Raw genomic sequence first — 23,706 nt, forward strand, 5'->3', positions numbered from 1 at the left:
TTATAATTTATCCTACAGCCTGTTACCTATTATATTTGCTTGCTAGCGACGCCACATTATAATATCCTAGTGTGACTCACTTTAGGTTATATTTGCATCAACAAAGAATATAACTGTTATAGTATTTACATCAACAAAGAATACTATGAGAACAAAGTAGTAAATTGGACACTTTTTTTTAAAGTATCACAAAAGATTTCATGTTTCTTAATGTTAATATTGTAATGTATCATGTTCATTCCCATTTGCCCATATATTATGGACCACAATACAAACACACAAGTGAAACCTAATTCAAAATATAGTGAAATAAATTGTACGTGATGCCACCACGTCAACCTAAATGATAAGCAAGCTAACACATTAACAATGCACTCATTGCAACGGTTGTTAGTTATAATAAAGTTTGTTTAAAAAAAATAAAAATGGGTGTAGCAAAATGGCTATTCTTCATCCAGTATACGGATAAACAAAGCTTTGTTTCCTATTGCGAGTACCAACATGGCGTATATAACTTTATTGCTTTAGTACTTCCGAGTGTACAAAGATGTCAGCTCATTTAGTTTTTGAAGTGACGCAAATTGTTTATCTCTTTTGATTGGCTACTAGGTAAGCAGCGTCAATACGCAAGCGCTATGGGGCGGGACTTGAGAGAAAAAGCAAAACATATAGTGACCCGGAACCGGGCAACAGAGACAGACTTGTGTTGACAAGTGACCGTAGGGTCAGGAGGACAGTGACGTTTCGCACTGCTTACAAGAAAGAGGGGTATATGGCAGCTTAACTGGGTCTTGTAAGGGCGTATGTCACTGTAGTAGGCGACACTAGACCCTTTAATAAGGTGACAGGTTGTTTGGGGATGTGACAAAAGCTTTGTGACATTCTGAAAAGTGACACCCAGATGTGAATTGGAGACCTACAGTCACCTGCTGTTGTATGTGATAGAAGCATATGACATATATAGGGTCATATGTGACAAGGGCGACTTCGTCTAGTAATAAGGGACAAGGCACTTATATCACTTAGTGACACTATTTTGGTAGATTTTACTAGTGGGATAGGAAACAAATGTGAAGTGAGATCAGTTTGTAGGGAATTGACATTATAAGTGACAAAAGACCTACTAATGCTGCATGTTTACACAAGACAATAGCCTGGTGACTGTCATATCTATGACAATAGCCTGGTGACTGTCCTTATATGACAGATATCCCTCTACTCCCCAGTGTTATGAGGTGAGAGTGGCCACCATTTCCCCTCCCCCCCCTTTCCCTCCCTTTCTAGAATGTCTCGCTGGCTCTTTCCATGGTCCAGCTCCATCAAGACAAGGGCCTGTAGGTATCTTCTTCAGCATTATCTGGGCCACTATCTGGAAGAGAGATTGAGCCTTGAGCAGTTGAGTTTGGACCTCTACAATGGAAGTGGACGATTGACTGATATCCATCTGGATATCTGGGTAATATACTTATTATTATTATTATTATTATTATTATTATGACTAACATATTATGTTGTGCTACCACTGCACTGTGAATCTGTACCAAACTCAACAATACTATTTCAGGAATATCAAATGAAACAAAGGAGAAGAACCTCATTCCTTAGAACTTACAATCTAAAGTTATTAGGTCACAAAGATGAAATTGTAAACAAATAGATCAGGCATCCTCAGGATTATATTTATATTTTCTGTAAAACAAATATGTTAAATGGACATTAAGGTAAAAATTAAAGGGAAAGGAAACACCAATTTTTCTTTCATGATTTGGATAGAACATACAATTTACCATTTTACTTAATTATCAAACTTGCTTTGTTCTTTTGTTATCCTTTGCTGACGGAATAGCATTGCACTACTGGCAGCAAGATGAACACATCTAGTTAACCAATCACAAGAGACGAATGTGTGCAGGCACCAATTAGCAGCAGCTTCCACAAGTGTAGGATAAAAACATAAAGAAGGACAAAGGCGCCACATGTGTAGATCAATCAAAAACCAGATAATCCAGAAATGGAAAAACACAGGGTACTCACAAGTGAGATGGCACTTAGTTGTGCCAGTGGAGGCAGGCTGGAATTCTGCAGCAAACCAGCTGGGTGATGTAGAACAATCCTCACCACGACACGATGCCTTCCAGTGTGACTGTATCACTGGAACTGGAGCTGGCAGAGAATGTAGAGAGGAGGGCAATCTAGCCCCTGGGTAACTGAAAGGGAGTCTTTAACACCATCCACTCAGCATATATATATAAAACAAATAAGTATTTTATTAAAAAGAATAAAAAATACCAAAGGTATATAGCAAATGTTTCAGCTGGGTGTATAAAGAATCTCCCCAGTGAGATACAAAGATTAGTAGCGACGCGTTTTTACAAAGATTAGTAGCGACGCGTTTTTACAAAGATTAGTAGCGACGGGTTCCTCGGGGGGCTCCCCGTTTCCTCAGGCTTGTATGCTCAGGAGCTAGATTTTTAGTTCAGTGCCTCCTATAGGAGTTAGTGGTCTAAGAGGTACCTTTCTTCCACCGTTCTAGACTATCACTCCTTGTATATATACAAATGTAGGATATGAGCGTTTTCTTTTTCAATAAGCGATACCAACAGAACAAAGCACATTTGAAAATAGAGTGTGTAATCTTAAGACACTTTACTTCTATCTGAATCATGCAAGTTTAATTTTGACTTTCCTAGACCTTTAAACTTTCATGATTCAGGCAGGACATGTCATCTTCAGATACTTTTAAATTAATTTATATTGCCAAACTTACTTCATTCTCTTGGGATTATTTGTTAATAAGTATACCTAGGTAGGAATGCACTGCTAATTGGTGATTGGGTGGCTACACACATGACTCATATCATTGGCTCACAGTATGTGTTCAGCCAGCTCCCTAAATCTGACTTTAACTGTGTTTAACCCATTTCCAGTGGTTAAACCCACAGTTATATACAAGCAATAAAATGATCTACTATATAAGATAATTTCCTATTGCACTTTTATTTATTGCATGTCATTGATAGGGGGTTTAAATGAATAGTCTAGTCAAAATTAAACTTTCATGATTCAGATAGAGCAGCAACTTTCTAATTTACTCCTATTTTTAATTTTTCTTCGTTCTCTTGGTATCTTTATTTGAATGTAAAGCTTAGGAGCTGGCCCATTTTTTGTTCAGCACCTGGGTAGCGCTTGCTGATTGGTGTCTAACTTTTAGACACCAATCAGAAACCGCTACCCAGGTGCTGAACAAAAAATGGTCCGGTTCCTAAGCTTTACATTCCTGCTTTTTCAAATAAAGATACCAAGAAAATGAAGAAAAATTAATTGGAGTAAATTAAAAAGTTGCTAAAAATTGCACGTTCTATCTGAGTCAAAATTAACGTTGCATGATTCAGATAGACCATTTAATTTTAAGACACTTTTAAATTAACTTTTATTTTCAAATGGGCTTTGTTCTCTTGGTATTCCTTGTTGAAAAAGATTACGCACATATCCTACACTAGTGGGAGCTGCTGCTAATTGGTGCCTGCACACATTTGTCTCTTGTGATTGGCTAACTAGATGTGTTCATCTTGCTGTTGTCAGTAGTGCAATGCTGTTCCTTCAGCAAAAGATAACAAGAGAATAAAGCAAATTTGATAATTGTAGTGAATTGGAAAGTTGTTTAACATTGTATGTTCTGTCCAAATCATGAAAGAAAATGTTGGGGTTTCTTGTCCCTTACATTTTGAATAAACTATTCCTTTAATGCAGCAGTGTTAGAAAGAAGTCAGAATGTTAGAAGCACTGAAGCAGTCCTTTTAAAATTCAGAAGAAAAGATTAGTTTCTGGACTCACAGAGAACTGCCGATCCAATCAGCAGCTCTAGACACATGACTCAGATGTGGAACTAGCTCTGATTGGCTGAGCGGCATTTTCAGCTCAGGACCAGCAGTGCTCTGTGAGTCCTGAGCAGTATTTATACTCTGTTTAACCTCTATCCGGGGTTAAACACACAGTATTCTAGGGTTGATAGTCTTAAAGGGACATACTCTAACAGATTATAGCATGTATGTTTTTGTCAATAGTGGCCCTTAAAGTGATATTCTAGTCAAAATGACACTTTCATGATTCAGATAGAGCAGCAACTTTCTAATTTACTCCTATTATCAATTTTTCTTTGTACTGGCCCATTTTTCGCTGAACCAACTTTATTCTTGCTTTTTCAAATAAAGATAGCAAGAGAACAAAGAAAAAATGATAATAGGAGTAAATTAGAAAGTTGTTTAAAATTGCATGCTCTATCTGAATCATGAAAGAAAAAAAATTGGGTTTAGCATCCCTTTCAGGGACTCAAACAGAAAATGTCTGTGGCAAGTGGGAATTTAGTTAAAGGGACATAAAACACAAATTAAGTAAATTGGAAACGTTTTTTTAAATTGTATGCTCTGTTTGTATCCCTTTAAGCACACTATTAGAGGGCTTTAGTAAATCTGAACAATACTCCAGACTCACCATTTGTCCGGAATAGGGACCAGCGAATCAGTGCAATTTGGTTGCGATACCCCAGACTGTTTAGTAAATGTGATATTGTCCGTGTCTCATGTCAGCAGCTTCTAGGAAAAGGTCTTTAGACTTATGTTTAAGCACTGAGCTCAGTGCGAAACGCGTCAGAGTTTATCCTTGCATCTCTGCATGTTTCTATATTTTTAATGAGACATTGATACATTTTTTATGTTTTAGCTCTACACCTCGTGAGTGCACAGTTTTTCGTTTTGCTTCTAAAAGTCTTTAGATTCCTAGCTTTGTTATTGTACAACTGGCCAGAAACCCCTCCCTAGCTAACTGGTGATTGGAAGCTATTCACATATGCCTTTTGCTGTTGGTTCACCAGATGTTTTCAGTCAGGCCCTAGTAGTGCATTGCTGCTCTGCATCTGACTTTAAAGGGATATTAAAAGCTAAATACATGTCATAAGCATAGTATGAAGGTTATTCCCCGACTCCCTGTCTAGTCATGGGTCCCGCCATGTGGAAATCTATCTTTCACTGCATTCGAGTGAGCTCTCCTTCAGATACCTGCGGTGTAACTTAGGTTTCATAATGGCAGCACCCATGATTAGAGAGATGTTATCGAAAAGTATTTATTTACTTTTTAGTGGCCATTTAAAGGGACAGTTTACCCAAAATTTCTCTCCCCTTTAATTTGTTCCAAATGATTTATTTTACCTGCTGGAGTTTATTGAATTTTCCATTGTTCTCTCTAAGTATTGGGCTTTGGCTTACAGACAAATAAAAGATTTGTGTGTACACAGAAGTGATAACATAATGAGATCTCATTTTACCTGCAAGCTCAACCCACTGGAATAGGCTGTTGGTTTAAAAATAAAACCTGAAAATGCAATTTCTCATACATTTTTTTTTACTCTGCAGCTGGAAGTAAATTAAGGGAAAACAATATTTCTGTATACTGTCCCTTTAACTATGTGTTAAATGAATATAAAACCAAAAATATTTATGTCGTGATTCAGATAGACAATACAGTTTTAAACATCTTTCCAATTTACTTCTTGTATCAACTTTGCCTAATCCTGTTGGTATCCTTTGTTAAAGGAGCTGCAATGCACTACTGGGAGCTAGCTGAGCACATCAGGTGAGCCAATAAGTCATATATGTGCAGCCACCAATTAGCAGCAGCTCCCAGTACTGTATTTATTGCTGCTCCTAGGCCTACCTTGGTATGCTTTTTAACAAATGATACCAAGAGAACTAAGCAATTTGATAATCCATAGTTAATTGGAAAGTTTAATATGAATGTTCTATCTGAATCATTGAATACAAATGTGTTTTTTTCCCCTCTTTTTAATTCATTTGCAGGGGTTATAGTAATATACACGCAATATGCAGTGCAATCATAGGTGTGCGCCAGGTGTGCCTGAGCACGCCCTAATCACCCTAATGCACACAGAGCTGAAGGAGTGCTGTAGCATTTCAAAGGGCCAGTAGGGAGGTTAAAGATCTGTTCGGCCCCACACCCATCAGGCACCGTCCCCTCCTTTTGAGAGGTACCCGTGCCAGGTCCTTGCAGGATCCTGGCTCTTGTTTGTCAGTCTTCCTTGCAGGACGTTCTGGCATGCAGCAGCCAATTGGTGAGAGAAGCAGGGGATATGATGTGATGTCATATTCCTGCCCCCTCCGTAAAGTGCACTGTTGCCGCGCGCTGGAAATAGCACAAAGGTTAGAGTGTGGAGGGGGCTTGGGGGTGGGAGAGAAGGGGCATGGAAGGGAGGCAAGATTAGGGGTATAGTCTGGATGGGGAAAGGGGGGGGGGGGGTGAGAGAATGGACATAGAAAGGTGGTTGAGAGAAGGGGCATGGAAAGTGTTGGTGGTGAGAGAAGGTGTATGGAGAGGGGAAAGAGAAGGTGCATACAAAGGGGGATGGGTATGGGAAGAGGAGAGATAGAAGGGGCATGGAAAGAGGTGGGAAGAGACGGGGCATGGAAAGGGGGAGAGAGAGAAGGGGCATGGAAAGGGGGGGAGAGAGAGAAGGGGCATGGAAAGGGGGGGAGAGAAGGGGCATGGAAAGTGGGAGAGAGAGAGAAGGGGCATGGAAAGGGGGAGAGAGAGAGAAGGGGCATGGAAAGGGGGGGAGAGAGATAAGGGGCATGGAAAGGGGGAGAGAGAGATAAGGGGCATGGAAAGGGGGAGAGAGAGAGAAGGGGCATGGAAAGGGGGAGAGAGAGAGAAGGGGCATAGAAAGGGGGAGAGAGAAGGGCATGGAAAGGGGGAGAGAGAGATAAGGGGCATGGAAAGGGGGAGAGAGAGAGAAGGGGCATGGAAAGGGGGAGAGAGGGATAAGGGGCATGGAAAGGGGGAGAGAGAGAGAAGGGGCATGGAAAGGGGGAGAGAGAGAAGGGGCATGGAAAGGGGGAGAGAGAGAGAGAAGGGGCATGGAAAGGGGGAGAGAGAGAGAGAAGGGGCATGGAAAGGGGGAGAGAGAGAGAGAAGGGGCATGGAAAGGGGGAGAGAGAGAAGGGGCATGGAAAGGGGGAGAGAGAGAAGGGGCATGGAAAGGGGGAGAGAGAAGGGGCATGGAAAGGGGGAGAGAGAGAAGGGGCATGGAAAGGGGGAGAGAGAGAGAGAAGGGGCATGGAAAGGGGGGAGAGAGAGAGAGAAGGGGCATGGAAAGGGGGAGAGAGAGAGAGAAGGGGCATGGAAAGGGGGAGAGAGAGAGAGAAGGGGCATGGAAAGGGGGAGAGAGAGAGAGAAGGGGCATGGAAAGGGGGAGAGAGAGAGAGAAGGGGCATGGAAAGGGGGAGAGAGAGAGAGAAGGGGCATGGAAAGGGGGAGAGAGAGAGAGAAGGGGCATGGAAAGGGGGAGAGAGAGAGAAGGGGCATGGAAAGGGGGAGAGAGAGAGAAGGGGCATGGAAAGGGGGGAGAGAGAGAGAAGGGGCATGGAAGGGGGAGAGAGAGAGAGAGAGAGAGAGAGAGAAGGGGCATGGAAGGGGGGGGAGAGAGAGAGAAGGGGCATGGAAAGGGGGGAGAGAGAGAGAAGGGGCATGGAAGGGGGGAGAGAGAGAGAGAAGGGGCATGGAAGGGGGGAGAGAGAGAGAGAAGGGGCATGGAAGGGGGGAGAGAGAGAAGGGGCATGAAAGGGGGGAGAGAGAGAGAGAAGGGGCATGGAAAGGGGGAGAGAGAGAGAGAAGGGGCATGGAAGGGGGGAGAGAGAAGGGGCATGGAAGGGGGGAGAGAGAGAGAGAAGGGGCATGGAAGGGGGGAGAGAGAGAGAAGAGGCATGGAAGGGGGGAGAGAGAGAGAAGGGGCATGGAAGGGGGGAGAGAGAGAGAGAAGGGGTATGGAAGGGGGAGAGAGAGAGAGAGAAGGGGCATGGAAGGGGGAGAGAGAGAGAGAAGGGGCATGGAAGGGGGGGAGAGAGAAGGGGCATGGAAAGGGGGGAGAGAGAGAGAGAAGGGGCATGGAAGGGGGAGAGAGAGAAGGGGCATGGAAGGGGGGGGAGAGAGAGAGAAGAGGCATGGAAGGGGGGGAGAGAGAGAGAGAAGGGGCATGGAAGGGGGGAGAGAGAGAGAGAAGGGGCATGGAAGGGGGAGAGAGAGAAGGGGCATGGAAGGGGGGAGAGAGAGAAGGGGCATGGAAGGGGGAGAGAGAGAAGGGGCATGGAAAGGGGGGGGAGAAGGGGTATGTGCATGGGAGGGGGGTGAGTGTGTATATATACAGTATCTCAGAAAAGTGATTACACCTCTCACATTTTTGTAAATATTATATCTTTTCATGTGACAACACTGAAGAAATGACACTTTGCTACAATGTAAAGTAGTGAGGGTACAGCCTATATAACAGTGTAAATTTGCTGTCCCCTCAAAATAACTCCATCCACAAGGTAAGTTAAAAGTATATCTTTATTGGGACATCACCAAACACAGCACAATAACACGACGTTTCGGTCAGGTGACATTACTCATGTGGTATCATGAGTAATGTCACCTGACCGAAACGTCATGTTATTGTGCTGTGTTTGGTGATGTCCCAATAAAGATATACTTTTAACTTACCTTGTGGATGGTGCTGCTCTATTTGTGGATTGGACATTATTTGAGGTCACTGGCAGGACCTGGGTACGTGCACCTACTCACAGACTGATGCTGTTTTCACCTTTTTGAAAAAATTTTTCCCTCAAAATAACAACACACAGCCATTAATGTCTAAACCTTTGGCAACAAAAGTGAGTACACCCCTAAGTGGAAATGTCCAAATTGGGCCCAATTAGCCATTTTCCCTCCCCTTGTGACTCGTTAGTGTTACAAGGTCTCAGGTGTGAATGGGGAGCAGGTGTGTTAAATTTGGTGTTATAGCTCTCACACTCAACATGGCACCTCATGGCAAAGAACTCTCTAAGGATCTAAAAAAAGAATTGTTGCTCTATATAAAGATGCCCTAGGCTTTAAGAAGATTGCCAAGACCCTGAAACTGAGATGCAGCATGGTGGGCAAGACCATACAGCAGTTTCACAGTACAGGTTGCACTCCGAACAGGCCTCGCCATGGTCGACCACAGAAGTTGAGTGCACATACTCAGTGTCATATCCAGAGGTTTTCTTTGGGAAATTGATGTATGAGTGCTGCCAGCATTGCTGCAGAGATTGAAGGGTTGTGGGGGGGAGGGGGTCAGCCTGTCAGTTCTAAGACCATACGCCGCACACTGCATCAAATTGGTCTGCATGGCTGTCGTCCCAGAAGGAAGCCTCTTCTAAACATGATGCATAAGAAAGCCCGCAAACAGTTTGCTGAAGACAAGCAGACTAAGGACATGGATTACTGGAACCATGTCCTGTGATTCAATGATACCAAGATAAACTTATTTGGTTCAGACGGTGTCAAGTGTGTGTGGCGCCAACCAGGGAGGAGTATAAAGACAAGTGTGTCTTGCCTACAGTCAAGCATGGTGGTGGGAGTGTTATGGTCTGGGCCTCCATGAGTGCTGCCGGCACAGGGGAGCTACAGTTCATTGAGGGAACCATGAATGCCAACATTTACTGTGACATACTGGAGCAGAGCATGATCCCCTCCCTTCGGTGACTGGGCCGCAGGGCAGTATTCCAACATAACGACCTCAAACACACCTCCAAGACTACCACTGCCTCGCTAAATAAGCTGAGGGTAAAGGTGATGGTCTGGCCAAGCATGTCCCAAGACCTAAACCCTATTGAGCATCTGTGGGGCATCCTCAAACGGAAGGTGGGGGAGTGCAAGGTCTCTAACATCCACCAGCTCTGCAATGTCGTCATGGAGGAGTGGAAGAGGACTCCAGTGGCAACCTGTGAAGCTCTAGTGAATTCCATGCCCAAGAGGGTTAAGGCAGTGCTGGAAAATAATGGTGGCCCAATTTAGACATTTCCACTTAGGGGTGTACTCACTTTTGTTGCCAATGGTTTAGACATTAATGGCTGTGTGTTGAGTTATTGTGAGGGGGCAGCAAATTTACACTGTTATACAGGCTGTACACTCACTACTTTACATTGTAGCAAAGTGTCATTTCTTCAGTGTTGTCACATGAAAAGATATAATAAAATATTTTCAAAATTGTGAGTCGTGTACTCACTTTTGTGAGATACTGTTTATATGTATTTATAATCAGTGTGCGTGAGTGTGTATATGTGTTTATAATCAGTGTGCGTGAGTGTGTATATGTGTTTATAATCAGTGTGTGTATATGTGTTTATAATCATTGTGCGAGTGTGTGTATATGTGTTTATAATCGTGTGTGAGAGTGTATGTGTGTGTGTATATGTGTTTATAATTAGTGTGTATATGTGTTTATAATCAGTTTGCGTGAGTGTCTAAGGGTATATATGAGTGTGTATGTGCACTCATGGTAAATGTGCAATAACATATTATAAATATACCGTGTTTCCCCGAAAATAAGACAGTGTCTTATATTAATTTTTGCTCCCAAAGATGCGCTAGGTCTTATTTTCAGGGGATGTCTTATTTTTCCATGAAGAAGAATACGGTACACATTTATTGTTGAACAAAAAAAAAGGAAATTTATTGCCCGTATACGGTACGGTAGGAAATGTAGTCCTCCTGTGTCATTTTGATTCCCCCCTCTGATCCTCCTGTGTCATTTTGATTCCCCCCTCTGATCCTCCTGTGTCATTTTGATTCCCCCCTCTGATCCTCCTGGGTCATTTTAAGTGATCCCCCTCCCCCCACCCCTTTATCAGACATTTCCCCCAAACCTCAGTCACCCCTGTGTGTCCACACAATGCGCGTGACTCACTGTCTAATTGTTAGTCAGTCAGACTCCGTCAGGGCAGAGCGAGCAGCAGGCGGCAGCTTGTCCTGGCGGCGGCATGGGCTCTCTGATTGAAAGAGACTTCGCACTTCCTGTCTGCTCTGGCTGGGCCTTATGCTCGGGGGAGGTCTTATTTTCGGGGAGGTCTAATTTTCGGGGTCCTGCCTTATATTTCAGCGAGAGGCAAAACTGTAAGTAGGTCTTATTTTCGATGGATGTCTTACTTACAGGGAAACACGGAAGTTAGTACAGAACTACAGTGAGTAGTAGTATGCTGCTCACGCCTATGAGTGCAATACATTTTCTAAAAAATAAAAGCATTTTAAAACTTTAGTGTACTCTAAATTCATCTCATTGTTTGCAATTTCCTATTATAGAGGAGACCACTAAATTGCAGGAAGTAGGATGGCAGGAAGTGAGTAAAATGAATTCTAGCGTCTATATCTGCTAACAGGCAATACGAGTGCTGCACCCAATACTTGTACATATTTAACTTCTGCATAAAACATACAGTTAAAGGGACAGTCTAGGCCTAAATAAACTTTCATGATTCAGATAGAGCATGTAATTTTAAACAATTTTCCAATTTACTTTTATCACCAATTTTGCTTTGTTCTCTTGGTATTCTTAGTTGACAGCTTAACCTAGGAGGTTGCTATGCTAATTTCTTAGACCTTGAAGGACGCCTCTTTTCAGAATGCATTTTAACAGTTTTTCACCACTAGAGGGTGTTAGTTCACGTATTTCATATAGATAACACTGCGCTTGTGCACGTGAAGTTATCTGGGAGCAGGCACTGATTGGCTAAACTGCAAGTCTGTCAAAAGAACTGAAATAAAGGGGCAGTTTTTAGAGGCTTAGATACAAGATAATCAGAGGTTAAAAGTATATTACTATAACAGTGTTGGTTATGCAAAACTGGGGAATGGGTAATAAAGGGATTATCTTTTAAAACAATAACATTTCTGGTGTAAACTGTCCCTTTAAGGTAATCTCCAGAGAAGCAATACACTACTGGGAGCTAGATAAACATACTGGGTGAGCTAATGACAAAGCTAGCTCCCAGTAGTGCACTGCTGCTCCTGAGAACCAGAATCTTTATAGTTTAACCCGTTAACCCCATGCAATATATATATATATATATATATATATATATATATATATATATATATATATACATTGTGCAGTAATTTGCTTATCGTACCGCACAACATATACTGTATATACATCTAAGCTTCAGGAAGCTCCAGCAGTCTCAGCTGTTAAAGGGATAGTAAACACCAAAAATCTTATTGTTTAAAAAGATAGACAATCCCTTTTATTTACTATACCCCAGTTTTGCATAACCAACACTGTTATAGAAATATACTTGTTACCTCGGTAATTACCTTGTATCTAAGCTTCTGCTGTCTGCCTCCTTATCTCAGATCTTTTGACAGATTTGCATTTCAGGCACTTTATGCTGACTCTTAAATAACTTCACATGCATGAGCACAATATTATCTATATAAAACACATGAACTAACGCCCTCTAGCTGTGAAAAACTGTCAAAATAAGAGGCGGCCTTCAAGGGTTTAGAAATTAGCAAATGAGCCTAACTAGGCTTAGCTTTCAACTAAGAATAACAAGAGCACAAATCAAATTTGATGATAAACTAAATTAGAAAGTTGTTTAAAATGACATGCCCTATATGAATCATGATACTTTAATTTGGACTTTACTATCCCTTAAAGTTGCAGCCGAGAGCTGGAGTTCCTGAGCTTATCGCAGCTGCTTCATATGGAACCAGAGTACGATCAGTGCGCCAGATCGTTACATACAGTGACACTGTACGCCAGTACCTAAGATGGTGGTGACCAGTGGGTGGGAGGGAGGGAGGGAGAGAAGAGAGCTGTTTGGGAGGGATCAGGGGTTGGGAGGTGTCAGGTGGGGTAATCTCTACACTAAAGCTAAAATTAACCTTAAAAGCTACCTGATTAACCCCTTCACTGCTGGGAATTATAAAAGTGTGGTGCACAGCTGCAATTAGCAGTCTTCTAATTATCACAAAGCAATGACAAAGCCATATATGCCTGCTATTTCAAAGGGGATCCCAGAGAAGCTTTTACAACCATTTGTGTCATGATTGCACAAGTGATATGTAAATAATGTCAGTGAGAAACCTAAAGTTTGTTAAAAAGTTTTTATATGATCGCATTTGGCGGTGAAATGGTGGCATGAAATATACCAAAATGGGCCTAGATCAATACCTTGGTTTGTCTACTTAAAAAAAAAAAAGAAAATATATATATATATATATATATATATATATATATATATATATATATATTGTTTTGATAGGTAATTAAAAAAAAAAAAAAAAAAAAAAAAGAAAGTTCTGTTTAAATGGAGTGATAGCAAAAATGCAAAAAAATTCTCCTGGTAGTTAAGGGGTTAAAAATATACATCTGTGATTACCTTGTAGCTAAGCCTCTGCAGACTGCTCCCTTATTTCAGTTCTTTTGACAGACTTGCATTTTAGCCAATCAGCGCTGACTCATAAATAACTATATGGTAGTGAGCACAATGTTATCTAATATGAACTAGTGCTGTCTAGCTGTGAAAAACTGTAAAAATGCACTTAGATAAGAGGCGACCTTCAATGGCTTAGGAATTCGCATATGAGCCTACCTAGGTTAAGCTAACAAAGAGAACAAAGCAAATTTGATGATTAAAGTAAATTGGAAAGTTGTTTAAAATTGAATGCCCTATCTGAATCATGAAAGTTTCCTTTTGACTAAACTGTCTGTTTAAACAAAGGCTTTAGGGCCACAATGGGGTCCTCCAGTGCTTTTGTGTCAGGCCTTTTAATCAGTGGTAGCTCTGCAGGGTTTTAGAAAGCACCTCGTTCACTTAAAGGGACACTGAAACCAAATTTTTTCTTTTGTGATTCAGATAGAGTAGCAATTTTAAGCAACTTTCTAGTTTACTCCTATTATCACGTTTTCTTCATTCTCTTGGTATCTTTATTTGAAAAGCAAGAATGTAAGTTTAGATGCCGGCCCATTTTTGGTGAACAACCTGGGTTGTTCTTGCTGATTTGTTGATTAATTTGATCGACCAATAAACAAATGCTGTCCAGGGTACTGAACCAAAAAATAGCTTAGATGTCTTTTTCAAACAAAGATAGCAAGAGAACGAAGAAAATTTGATAATAGGAGTAAATTAGAAAGTTGCTTAAAATTACATGCTCTATCTGAATCGCGAAAGAAAAAAATTGGGTTCTGTGTCCCTTTAAGACTGGCTGCCCTGAATTTGCCCTGCAGGTCCTTAAACGTTTCTAGTGGTCTACCAAGAACAGGGATTTGTAAAAGATAAAGGCAGAAATAGATAACAGAAGATGGTACCTACTGCCTTTACCACCATGTACCCTTGTATTTAGCTTTGCGATCTTCTCCAAACTTTATTTCACTTCAGCCTCCTCATTTCAGTTATTTGTGGGGTTAAAGTGAAAGTAGTTGCCTGCACCTCTATGCCGCAAAATACAGCTGAAAAACAGTTGAGTTTAATTCATGATTTTTAAAAAATATTCTATATTTATCACATAAATGTACCTTTGAATTCGGATCACTATATCGCTGTTCCTCCGCCTGCCTTCAAAAAAACCCTTTTTTTTTCAGATGACCAATATCGTTTTAACTATTTCTATTGGTCCCCCAGTGACGTCTGAAAATTACACTCTACGCTCCCACCTTCATTTGCGCATGTGTCTCATTGAATTTACTCCGTGTCTAGAAGCGCGTTCATGAGACACGCATGCGCATTGACCTCAACAGGGAAACAGCGAATGAGTTCGCCACATGGGCACTAAGCACGCGTGCGCAATAAAATTAACTTCACAAGAATGCGCACGGATGAACGCGTAAGAGCAGGTGGGACTGCTCTTGCGTGTAACATAACAGAAGCAGGAAATGAACAGGGGGCGGAGGAAGATACGAGACGGTATAAGGGATGAAAGTATAAAATATAAAAAATAAATTACAAAAAAACAACAACTTAGCGACTAAAAATATCGGTATAATTGGGATCCATGGCATTAATGTTGTTCCTTAAAATGTACTTTCACTTTAATGTATCTATTTCTCATTTTGTGTGTACTTGTAAGTTTCTTGCTACAGACTTGCTCTTTGAAGTTTATGCAAACGTATATACACTAAGGCAGACATACTCAAACGTGACCCTCCAGAAGTTTTGAAACTACATTTCCCATGATGCTCAGCCAGCTGATATGCTGGCTGAGCATCATGGGAAATGTAGTTCCAAAACCTCTGGAGGGCCAAGTTTTAGGATGTCTGAACTAAGGGCTAGATTTATCAAGGGCTAGGAGACTTCTCCTTTGTATTCTCCTCCGCGTTCTCTGCAGCTCGCCCTTGGAGAGGCGCACCGGTGGAAATGTCAATTTGATAATACAAGTCAATTGAAAAGTCTCTCTCTTAAAATTGCATGAAAGAATAATTTTGACTTTCATCTCCCTTTTAATTCAAAATGTGGGTCCATGACGACTTTTTTGCAGATAATCAGATAATTTTTAATACTACGTAGAAGCCAGGCTTTGGTAAATCTGTATACTTCATGGTTGTTTAAAGGGACAGTCTACTCCAGAATTTTTATAGAAACATAGATATTGATGGCAGATAAGAACCATAGGCCCAGCAAGTCTGCCCGATATTTGCTATAAGTATAAACTTATCTAATTGGTAGGATAGCCTTATGCTTATCCCAGGCATTGGTTAGTACGTAGGATAGCCTTCTGCTTATCCCAGGCATTGGTTAGTATGTAGGATAGACTTATGCTTGTCCCAGGCATTGGTTAGTACGTAGGATAGCCTTATGCTTGTCCCAGGCATTGCTTAGTATGTAGGATAGCCTTATGCTTATCCCAGGCATTGGTTAGTACGTAGGATAGCCTTATGCTTATCCCAGGCATTGGTTAGTATGTAGGATAGACTTGTGCTTGTCCCAGGCATTGGTTAGTACGTAGGATAGACTTATGCTTGTCCCAGGCATTGGTTAGTACGTAGGATAGCCTTATGCTTATCCCAGGCATTGGTTAGTATGTAGGATAGACTTATGCTTATCCCAGGCATTGGTTAGTACGTAGGATACACTTGTGCTTGTCCCAGGCATTGGTTAGTACGTAGGATAGCCTTATGCTTGTCCCAGGCATTGGTTAGTACGTAGGATAGACTTATCCTTATCCCAGGCATTGGTCAGTACGTAGGATAGACTTGTGCTTGTCCCAGGCATTGGTTAGTACGTAGGATAGACTTATCCTTATCCCAGGCATTGGTTAGTACGTAGGATAGACTTGTGCTTGTCCCAGGCATTGGTTAGTACGTAGGATAGCCTTAGGCTTGTCCCAGGCATTGGTTAGTATGTAGGATAGCCTTATGCTTATCCCAGGCATTGGTTAGTACGTAGGATAGCCTTATGCTTATTCCAGGCATTGGTTAGTATGTAGGATAGACTTATGCTTGTCCCAGGCATTGGTTAGTACGTAGGATAGCCTTATGCTTATCCCAGGCATTGGTTAGTACGTAGGATAGACTTATGCTTGTTCCAGGCATTGGTTAGTACGTAGGATAGACTTATGCTTATCCCAGGCATTGGTTAGTACGTAGGATAGACTTATGCTTATCCCAGGCATTAGTTAGTACGTAGGATAGACTTATGCTTGTCCCAGGCATTGGTTAGTACGTAGGATAGACTTATGCTTGTCCCAGGCATTCTTTAAGTCCCCCACAATGTTTATCATTACCACCTTTTGTGGGAGTTTATTTCATGGATCAATCATCCTTTCTGTAAAGAAGCTTCTGCAAATTATTCCTAAATATGTTAACCTTCAGCTTGAGATCATGACCCCTTGTTCTTAAATTTGATTTTTTTATGTAAAATACCCACAGCCTCAGTTTTACTAAACCCTTTAATGTACTTGAAAGTTGCTATCATATCACCTCTTTCCCTTCTCTCCTCTAAGCTATACATATTTAGGTCATTGAGCCTATCCTGGTAAGTTTTATTTTTTAGACCATGTACCATTTTGGTAGCCTCCTTTTGTACAGGTTCAAGTTTGTTAATATCCTTCTGAAGATATGGTCTCCAGAACTGCACACAATACTCAAGAAGATGAGGCCTAACTAATGATCTATAAAGTGGCATAAAAACCTTACTATTTCTGCTGCAAATACCTCTACTAATACATCCAAGCATTCTGCTGGCCTTACTCCCTGCAGTACTACATTGTTTACTAAATTTTAAATCATCTGAAATAATAATTCCCAAGTCCTGTTCCTCGTTTGTAACAGTCAGTAAAGTGTCATTGAGTCTGTAATTAACGTTTGGATTTTTCTTCCCTAAATGCATTATTTTACACTTTGCAGTGCTAAACTTTAGATCTCAGTCATTTGTCCAATCCTCCAAATGTTGTATAATACTTCTCACTTTGTTTAAAAAGATAGATAACATGCACTGAATAATGTAGTGCTTGACGTACTCAGGCGTCAGTGAGCCACGGCTCCTAGATTAACTTTTGGCTCCTAACTTTTTTTGATTGTTGTATATTTCTGCATATACAAACACACTTGTCTGGCTTCTTTGCGGTTTCTATATAAAATAAATGCATCAATCCTTGGCATAAGGGCTACTTGCCAAAAGAACCAGATATTGAGGGGTTGCTCAAGCCAAACGTGAGATGCTGTCAGATAACATTTTAAGAGTAGGAAAGGATTGGACGTCACATTTATTTAGGTTTTGATATTGATGTTAGAAGGTAAATAAAACTCGGCTCATATTGTGCTACGTGGGGAGGATGCGGCTTAAAAATAAGTCTTTTTCCTTTCATTTCCTGGCTGATTCCAAGAACGCAGTTTAATTTCCTTGTGAGGGACTTGAGAAGATTCCAGTCCAGCTGTCATTTTCTATCCTTTCTTTCTGGGACAGAATGTGCTGTCAGATGTCTAGCAGTTATAGTTGTGGCCAACTTCCTGTCACGTGGGGGCCACAGATCAATAATTTAGAAGCCTTAAAGGGTCCCGAAATCCCAACTTTTTCTTTTATGATTCAGATAGAGAATACAATTTTTACATTTTTTTTTTCCAATTTACTTCTATTATCAAACGTGTCTTGTTCTCATGTTATTCTTTGTTGAAGAATTATCTAGATAGGTAGCGTGCACATGTTTGCATCACTACTTGACAGGAAATAGTGCTGCCATCTAGTGCTCTTGCTAATGTACAACATTGATGTTAAACTGCAGCCATTTAGTGCTGCAGGCTCGTGCACACGCCTGAGATTACCTTCCTGCTTTGTTTAAAATTGCATGCTCTATCTCTATCTGAATCATAAAATAATTTTTGGGGTTTTATGTCCCTTTTAAGGATGGCATATAAATGTAAAGCTATTAAAGGGGCATGCAACCCAAACATTTTCTTTCATGATTCAAACAGATCATGTCATTTTACACCACTGTCCAGCTTACTTCTGTTATCTAATTTTCTTTGTTCTTTTAGCATCCATTGTTGAAAATTATACCTAGGTAGGCACAAGATCTGGGAGCTGGCTGCTGATTGGTGGCTGCACTTATATACCTCTTATCATTGGCTTAACAAGAGCTTTAGCTAAGCTCTCAGTAGTGCATTGCTGATCCTTCAATAAAGGATACCAAGAGAATGAAGCAAATTGATAATAGATGTAAATTGGAAAGTTGTTTAAAATGGTGTGTTCCGTCTGAATCGTGAAATAAATTCACAAGTAATATATTACCTAAAAATGACCACTTGCACAATGTCAGATATAGGTGGTTGCGGGGTACCCACTAGAAGGCTGCTTGTGGCTCACGGACCGCTAGTTGCCATCTCTGTCTTATAGGGACAGTAAACACTGAGAATTTGTAGTAATCTGTAAACTTGGCAATAAAATTTAAATGATATATTTTGTCTTTTGTTAATGTAATTTAGCTCTGAGAATTGAGCAATTTCTAATTCTCTGGCCTTGAAATGCACCTGCTGACTCAATGCTTACCCTGCTACATATCCATACCTAATTGGATTTATCAGATAACAACTGCAAATCAATGCACTTTATACTAACATTATGACAGTTACTGTCATTGGTGTCTGCAAACTAAAGCCCTGATTGGGTCCTCCAAATAAAGAAAATGGTGTTGGAGTTGGCTATAAAAAAACAATTGCAGTAAAAAGGATGTTAATTTGTTTTAAAACCATTAAAGGGACAGTATACACAAATTTAATATAACTGCATGTAACAGACACTACTATAAGGAATACTATGCACAGATACTGATATAAACATCCAGTATAAAACCTTTTAAAGACTTGCTTAGAAGCTCCCAGTTTAGCTCTGTTGAGAAGGTTATGCTGGGACACCCAGTGAAAGGGGCTGGGAAAACAGGAACAGCAAACACTTCCCCCTCCCCTGCATATGAAAAGACAGATTATACAAACAGGAGCTGCAGAAATCTGTAGACATCAGTATACATCTGGCACTTTGGGGCTTGGTTAGGAGTCTGAAAATCAGCACAATGTTATTAATAAAATAAACAAAACTATACATTGTTACAAAAACACACCCATATGGGCTATATAAATGGATCATCTACAAAACATTTATGAAAAGAAAATCTAGTGTACAATGTCCCTTTAAGGCTTGGCAGAGATGTTATTCTGTAGCAACACGGTAGAAATGTCATGTACTTACAGGGTGTTTACTGTCCTCTTAGTCCCACATAGGTGTAAAGTGACCTATCAATAGGAATGTATTACTGGGGAACAATAGGGCAGGAACATCAATGACAGTGAAATAGAAAATAAACTTTAATGACACAAAGCATGCCATTTTAAACAGCTTTCCAATTTGCTTCTATTTTCTCATTTGCTTTGTTCTTTTGATATCCTTTGTTTTTCCACTGATTTCATAGATGCTGGAGAGTATCACGCAGTGTCCTTGACCCTGACTCTGCAACATTATATCAGTAACTGGACACAGCAAAATGAGATCATACAAATTATTTTATAGGCTTTTCAAAGGGTTGTACCCCTGAGCTGCACTGCTTAAAGGGACAGTAAAGTAAAAATAAACTTTTATTATTCAGAGCGTACAGCTTCAAACAATTTTCTGAATTACTTCTGTTATCTAATTGCTTTGTCCTCTTGGTATCCTTTGTTGAAAAGCATACTTGGGTAGGTTCAGGAGTTTCAATGCATTACTGGGAGCTAGCTGCTGATTGGTGACTGACAATTATGCCTCTTGTCATTGTCTCACCAGATTTGTTCAGCTAGCTCCCAGTAGTGCATTGCTGCTCCTTAAACAAAGGATACCAAGAGAGTGAAGCAAATTAAGTTGTGTAAATGTTATGCTCTATCTGAATCAAGAGAAAAAAAGGTGTTTCATGCCCCTTTAAGAGCACGATTTTAAACAACTTTCTAATTTACTTCTGGTATCAAAGTTGTTTCCTTCTCTTGATATCCTTTGTTGAAAGAGCAGTAATAAACTTTTAACTATTGGATTTTCCTGTCTTGAAAACTAAAAGAGCACATGGCAGACTTCACAGGACTAACCCTGCCACATATGCGTATGTCATTTACAGTTTATCTTCTCATTTCTGCTTTAAACAAACAATTGATATTTTGTTAACACAATGATAGTGGCAAGCCCTTTCATCTCCATTTTGAAGTTCAGATTGGGTCCTCCAAATAAGGAAAGTGGTTGAAGGAGTTTGTCCATTAAAAACAATTGCAGCAAATAAGGTGTTAATCTTTTCTTATAATAAGACATGATAAAATGTTAGGTGTATTAATCAATTGGATGCCTGCAGAAAACTGTCATTACAAGGTGTGCACTGTCCCTTTAAAGTAGGTCACTTCTCCCTGGTTCAGTAAACAGAATATAAACAGGATTAAAGTTGCTGTCTCTGTCACATCTTAAAGAACCATTGACTACAGTAGATCAGCATAACCAGCAGATGCATAATAAAAAGACAATGCAAAGAGTTTAAACTTCAAGTAGTAGATTTTTTTTCTGACAAATTTCAAACTTAGTTAAATCCCCCCCATCATGTGACAGCCATCAGCCAATCAGTAAATCCATGTACGTATATGCTGAGAATTCTTGCACATGCTCAGTAGTAGCTGGTACCTCAGAATGTGTGCATAAAAAATATTGCGCAATTTTACATAATGGCAGTGAATTAGAAAGTTGTTTATATTTGCCTGCTCTCTATCTGATTTATGAAAGATTAATTTTGACCTTTGTACCAGCTCCAGCAGATGATAAACTGGGACACATATTTATTCAGTGAGTTCGTGCAAGAATAAGGGAGTTAATGTTCCTATTGCTTTGTTTGTCTGTAGATTATGTGAGTATTTACGTATAGAATGCATGGTAAATAAGGAGTCATTTTTGATTGCTACTACAGAGAATAATACAAAGTATAAACACTCCCCTGCAGGAAGGCCGGCGCTCTGTCAAAATTTGCTGCCTCTTCAAGATTGGATACCTCTGTGCACATGCGCAGAATTACATAATCGCACTCAACATATGTTTCAAAAGAATGTGTGGAATGCGATTACATAATTACGAGCATGCACACATCGTTGGGTAGCAAATTTGGACAGAGGAGCAAATAAGTATTCAAATTTCCTCTTAAACATGGTGGTAGCAAATTTTAACATCTGTGGATAAGGAAACAGGTCTCACAATGTTGATATACCTTCATGCACAAATGGAATATACTCACAGAAGTTCTTGTGTTGAAAGCGTTTTATTCATCCACGTAGACTAGGAAACACTCCCACTCAACAGGTGGATAATGTAAATACTTCTCAATTTTAATAAAAGTATATAAAAACAATTTCACAGTTCAGCTATAACATATATATATATATACCAGAAATATCCAATATCTGACTTTACACACACACACACACATATATATATATATATATATATATATATATATATATATATATATATATATGTGTGTGTGTGTAAAGTCAGATATTGGATATTTCTGGTGAAATGCTTGTGCAATGCTGCCCCCTGAACATTCGCAGAGGGTGTCAATCATCCTGATCGGGTTGATAGCAATTCACCACATCAGAAGTGGCGGACGATTTAAGACCGCTGCTTCTTAAATTCTGTTTCCGGTGAGCCTGAAGGCTCGCACGGGGAAAGCATCATACGTTGCTTAGTAAATCTACCCCTTTGTGTTTACCACCTCAGTTGGACGTTTATTCCATGAATCCACCACTCTCTGTAAAAACTGCTTCCTCACATTTCTCCTGAATCTGTTACCCTCTAACTTAAAGGGACATGAAACCCAAATTTGGTTTTCATGATTCAGATAGAGAATACATTTTCTCTTGTAAGGTGTATCCAGTCCACGGATCATCCATTACTTGTGGGATATTCTCATTCCCAACAGGAAGTTGCAAGAGGAAACCCACAGCAGAGCTGTAATATAGCTCCTCCCCTAACTGTCATAGCCAGTCATTCTCTTGCAACTCTCAACAAGCAAGGACGTTGTAGGAGAGAGTGGTTAAATATAGCTAGTTTATTTTCTTCAATCAAAAGTTTGTTATTTTTAAATAGTACCGGAGTTGTGCTATTTTATCTCGGGCAGTAAATAGAAGAAGAATCTGCCTGAGGTTTCTATGATCTTAGCAGGTTGTAACTAAGATCCATTGCTGTTCTTACATATGTCTGAGGGGATTACACAGATGAGGTAAAACTTCAGCGAGAGAATGGCGTGCAGTTTATTCTGCTATCAGGTATGTGCAGTTATAATTTTTTCTAGAGATGGAAAACACTAGAAAATGCTGCTGATACCGGATTAATGTAAGTTAAGCCTGAATACAGTGATTTAATAACGACTGGTATCATGCTTACTCCCAGGGGTAATACCCTTATGATATTGCAATATAAAACGTTTGCTGGCATGTTTAATCGTTTTTATATATGCGTTGGTGATAAAACTTTATTGGGGCCTAGTTTTTCCACATGACTGGCTTAAATTTTGACTAGAAACAGTTTCCTGAGGCTTTCCACTGTTATAGTATGAGTGGGAGGGGCCTATTTTAGCGCTTTTTTGAGCAGTTAAAATTACAGACTAAGACATCCAGATTCCCTCAAAGGCCCTCTGAATGCTATAGGACATCTAGTCAGTGGAGCGGGGATTACACAGATTTGTCCCCTCAACTGAATCTGGACCAAGAGACCAGGGATTCTTTTCCCTGGTAGCTATCTCGGGTCCATTTGTCCAAAGGTATGACCTTTCGCAGGCCAGATTGGACAATTGTAACAAAAATTGCCAGCCTTCTAGGTTGGAGTGCAGTCTGGAACTCCCTGAAGGCTCAGGGATCGTGGACTCAGATGTCTATCCTTCCAATAAATATTCTGGAACTAAGAGCGATATTCAAGGCTCTTCAGGCTTGGCCTCAGTTAGCAACTCTGAGGTACATCAGATTTCAGTCGGACAACATCACGACTGTAGCTTACATCAACCATCAAGGGGGAACAAGAAGTTCCCTAGAGATGTTAGGAGTTTCAAAAATAATTCGCTGGGCAGAGATTCACTCTTGCCACCTATCAGCTATCCATATCCCAGGTGTAGAGCACTGGGAGGCGGATTTTCTAAGTCGTCAGACTTTTCATCCGGGAGAGTGGGAACTCCATCCGGAGGTATTTGCACAACTGATTCATCGTTGGGGCAAACCAGAACTGGATCTCATGGCGTCTCGCCAGAACGCCAAGTTTCCGTGTTACGGATCCAGGTCCAGGGATCCCAAGGCGACACTGATAGATGCTCTAGCAGCGCCTTGGTCTTTCAACCTGGCTTATGTGTTTCCACCGTTTCCTCTGC

At 40.6% G+C, this 23,706-nt stretch overlaps 1 protein-coding gene across 1 annotated transcript in view; it reads left to right on the top strand.

Moving 5' to 3' along the window:
- Positions 1 to 647: 647 nt before the first annotated feature.
- LOC128643966 (autophagy-related protein 2 homolog A-like) overlaps positions 648 to 23,706 on the top strand; it is a gene marked incomplete at its 3' end in the record, with an annotated part of 148,128 nt that continues 125,069 nt past the window's right edge. The window contains exon 1 of the mRNA XM_053696731.1: positions 648 to 1,456. Coding sequence (XP_053552706.1) covers positions 1,286 to 1,456 — 171 coding nt within the window. The remainder of the gene's footprint in view (positions 1,457 to 23,706) is intronic.

The sequence above is a fragment of the Bombina bombina genome, unplaced genomic scaffold (assembly GCF_027579735.1).
Source record: "Bombina bombina isolate aBomBom1 unplaced genomic scaffold, aBomBom1.pri scaffold_679, whole genome shotgun sequence".
Classification (NCBI taxonomy): domain Eukaryota; kingdom Metazoa; phylum Chordata; class Amphibia; order Anura; family Bombinatoridae; genus Bombina; species Bombina bombina.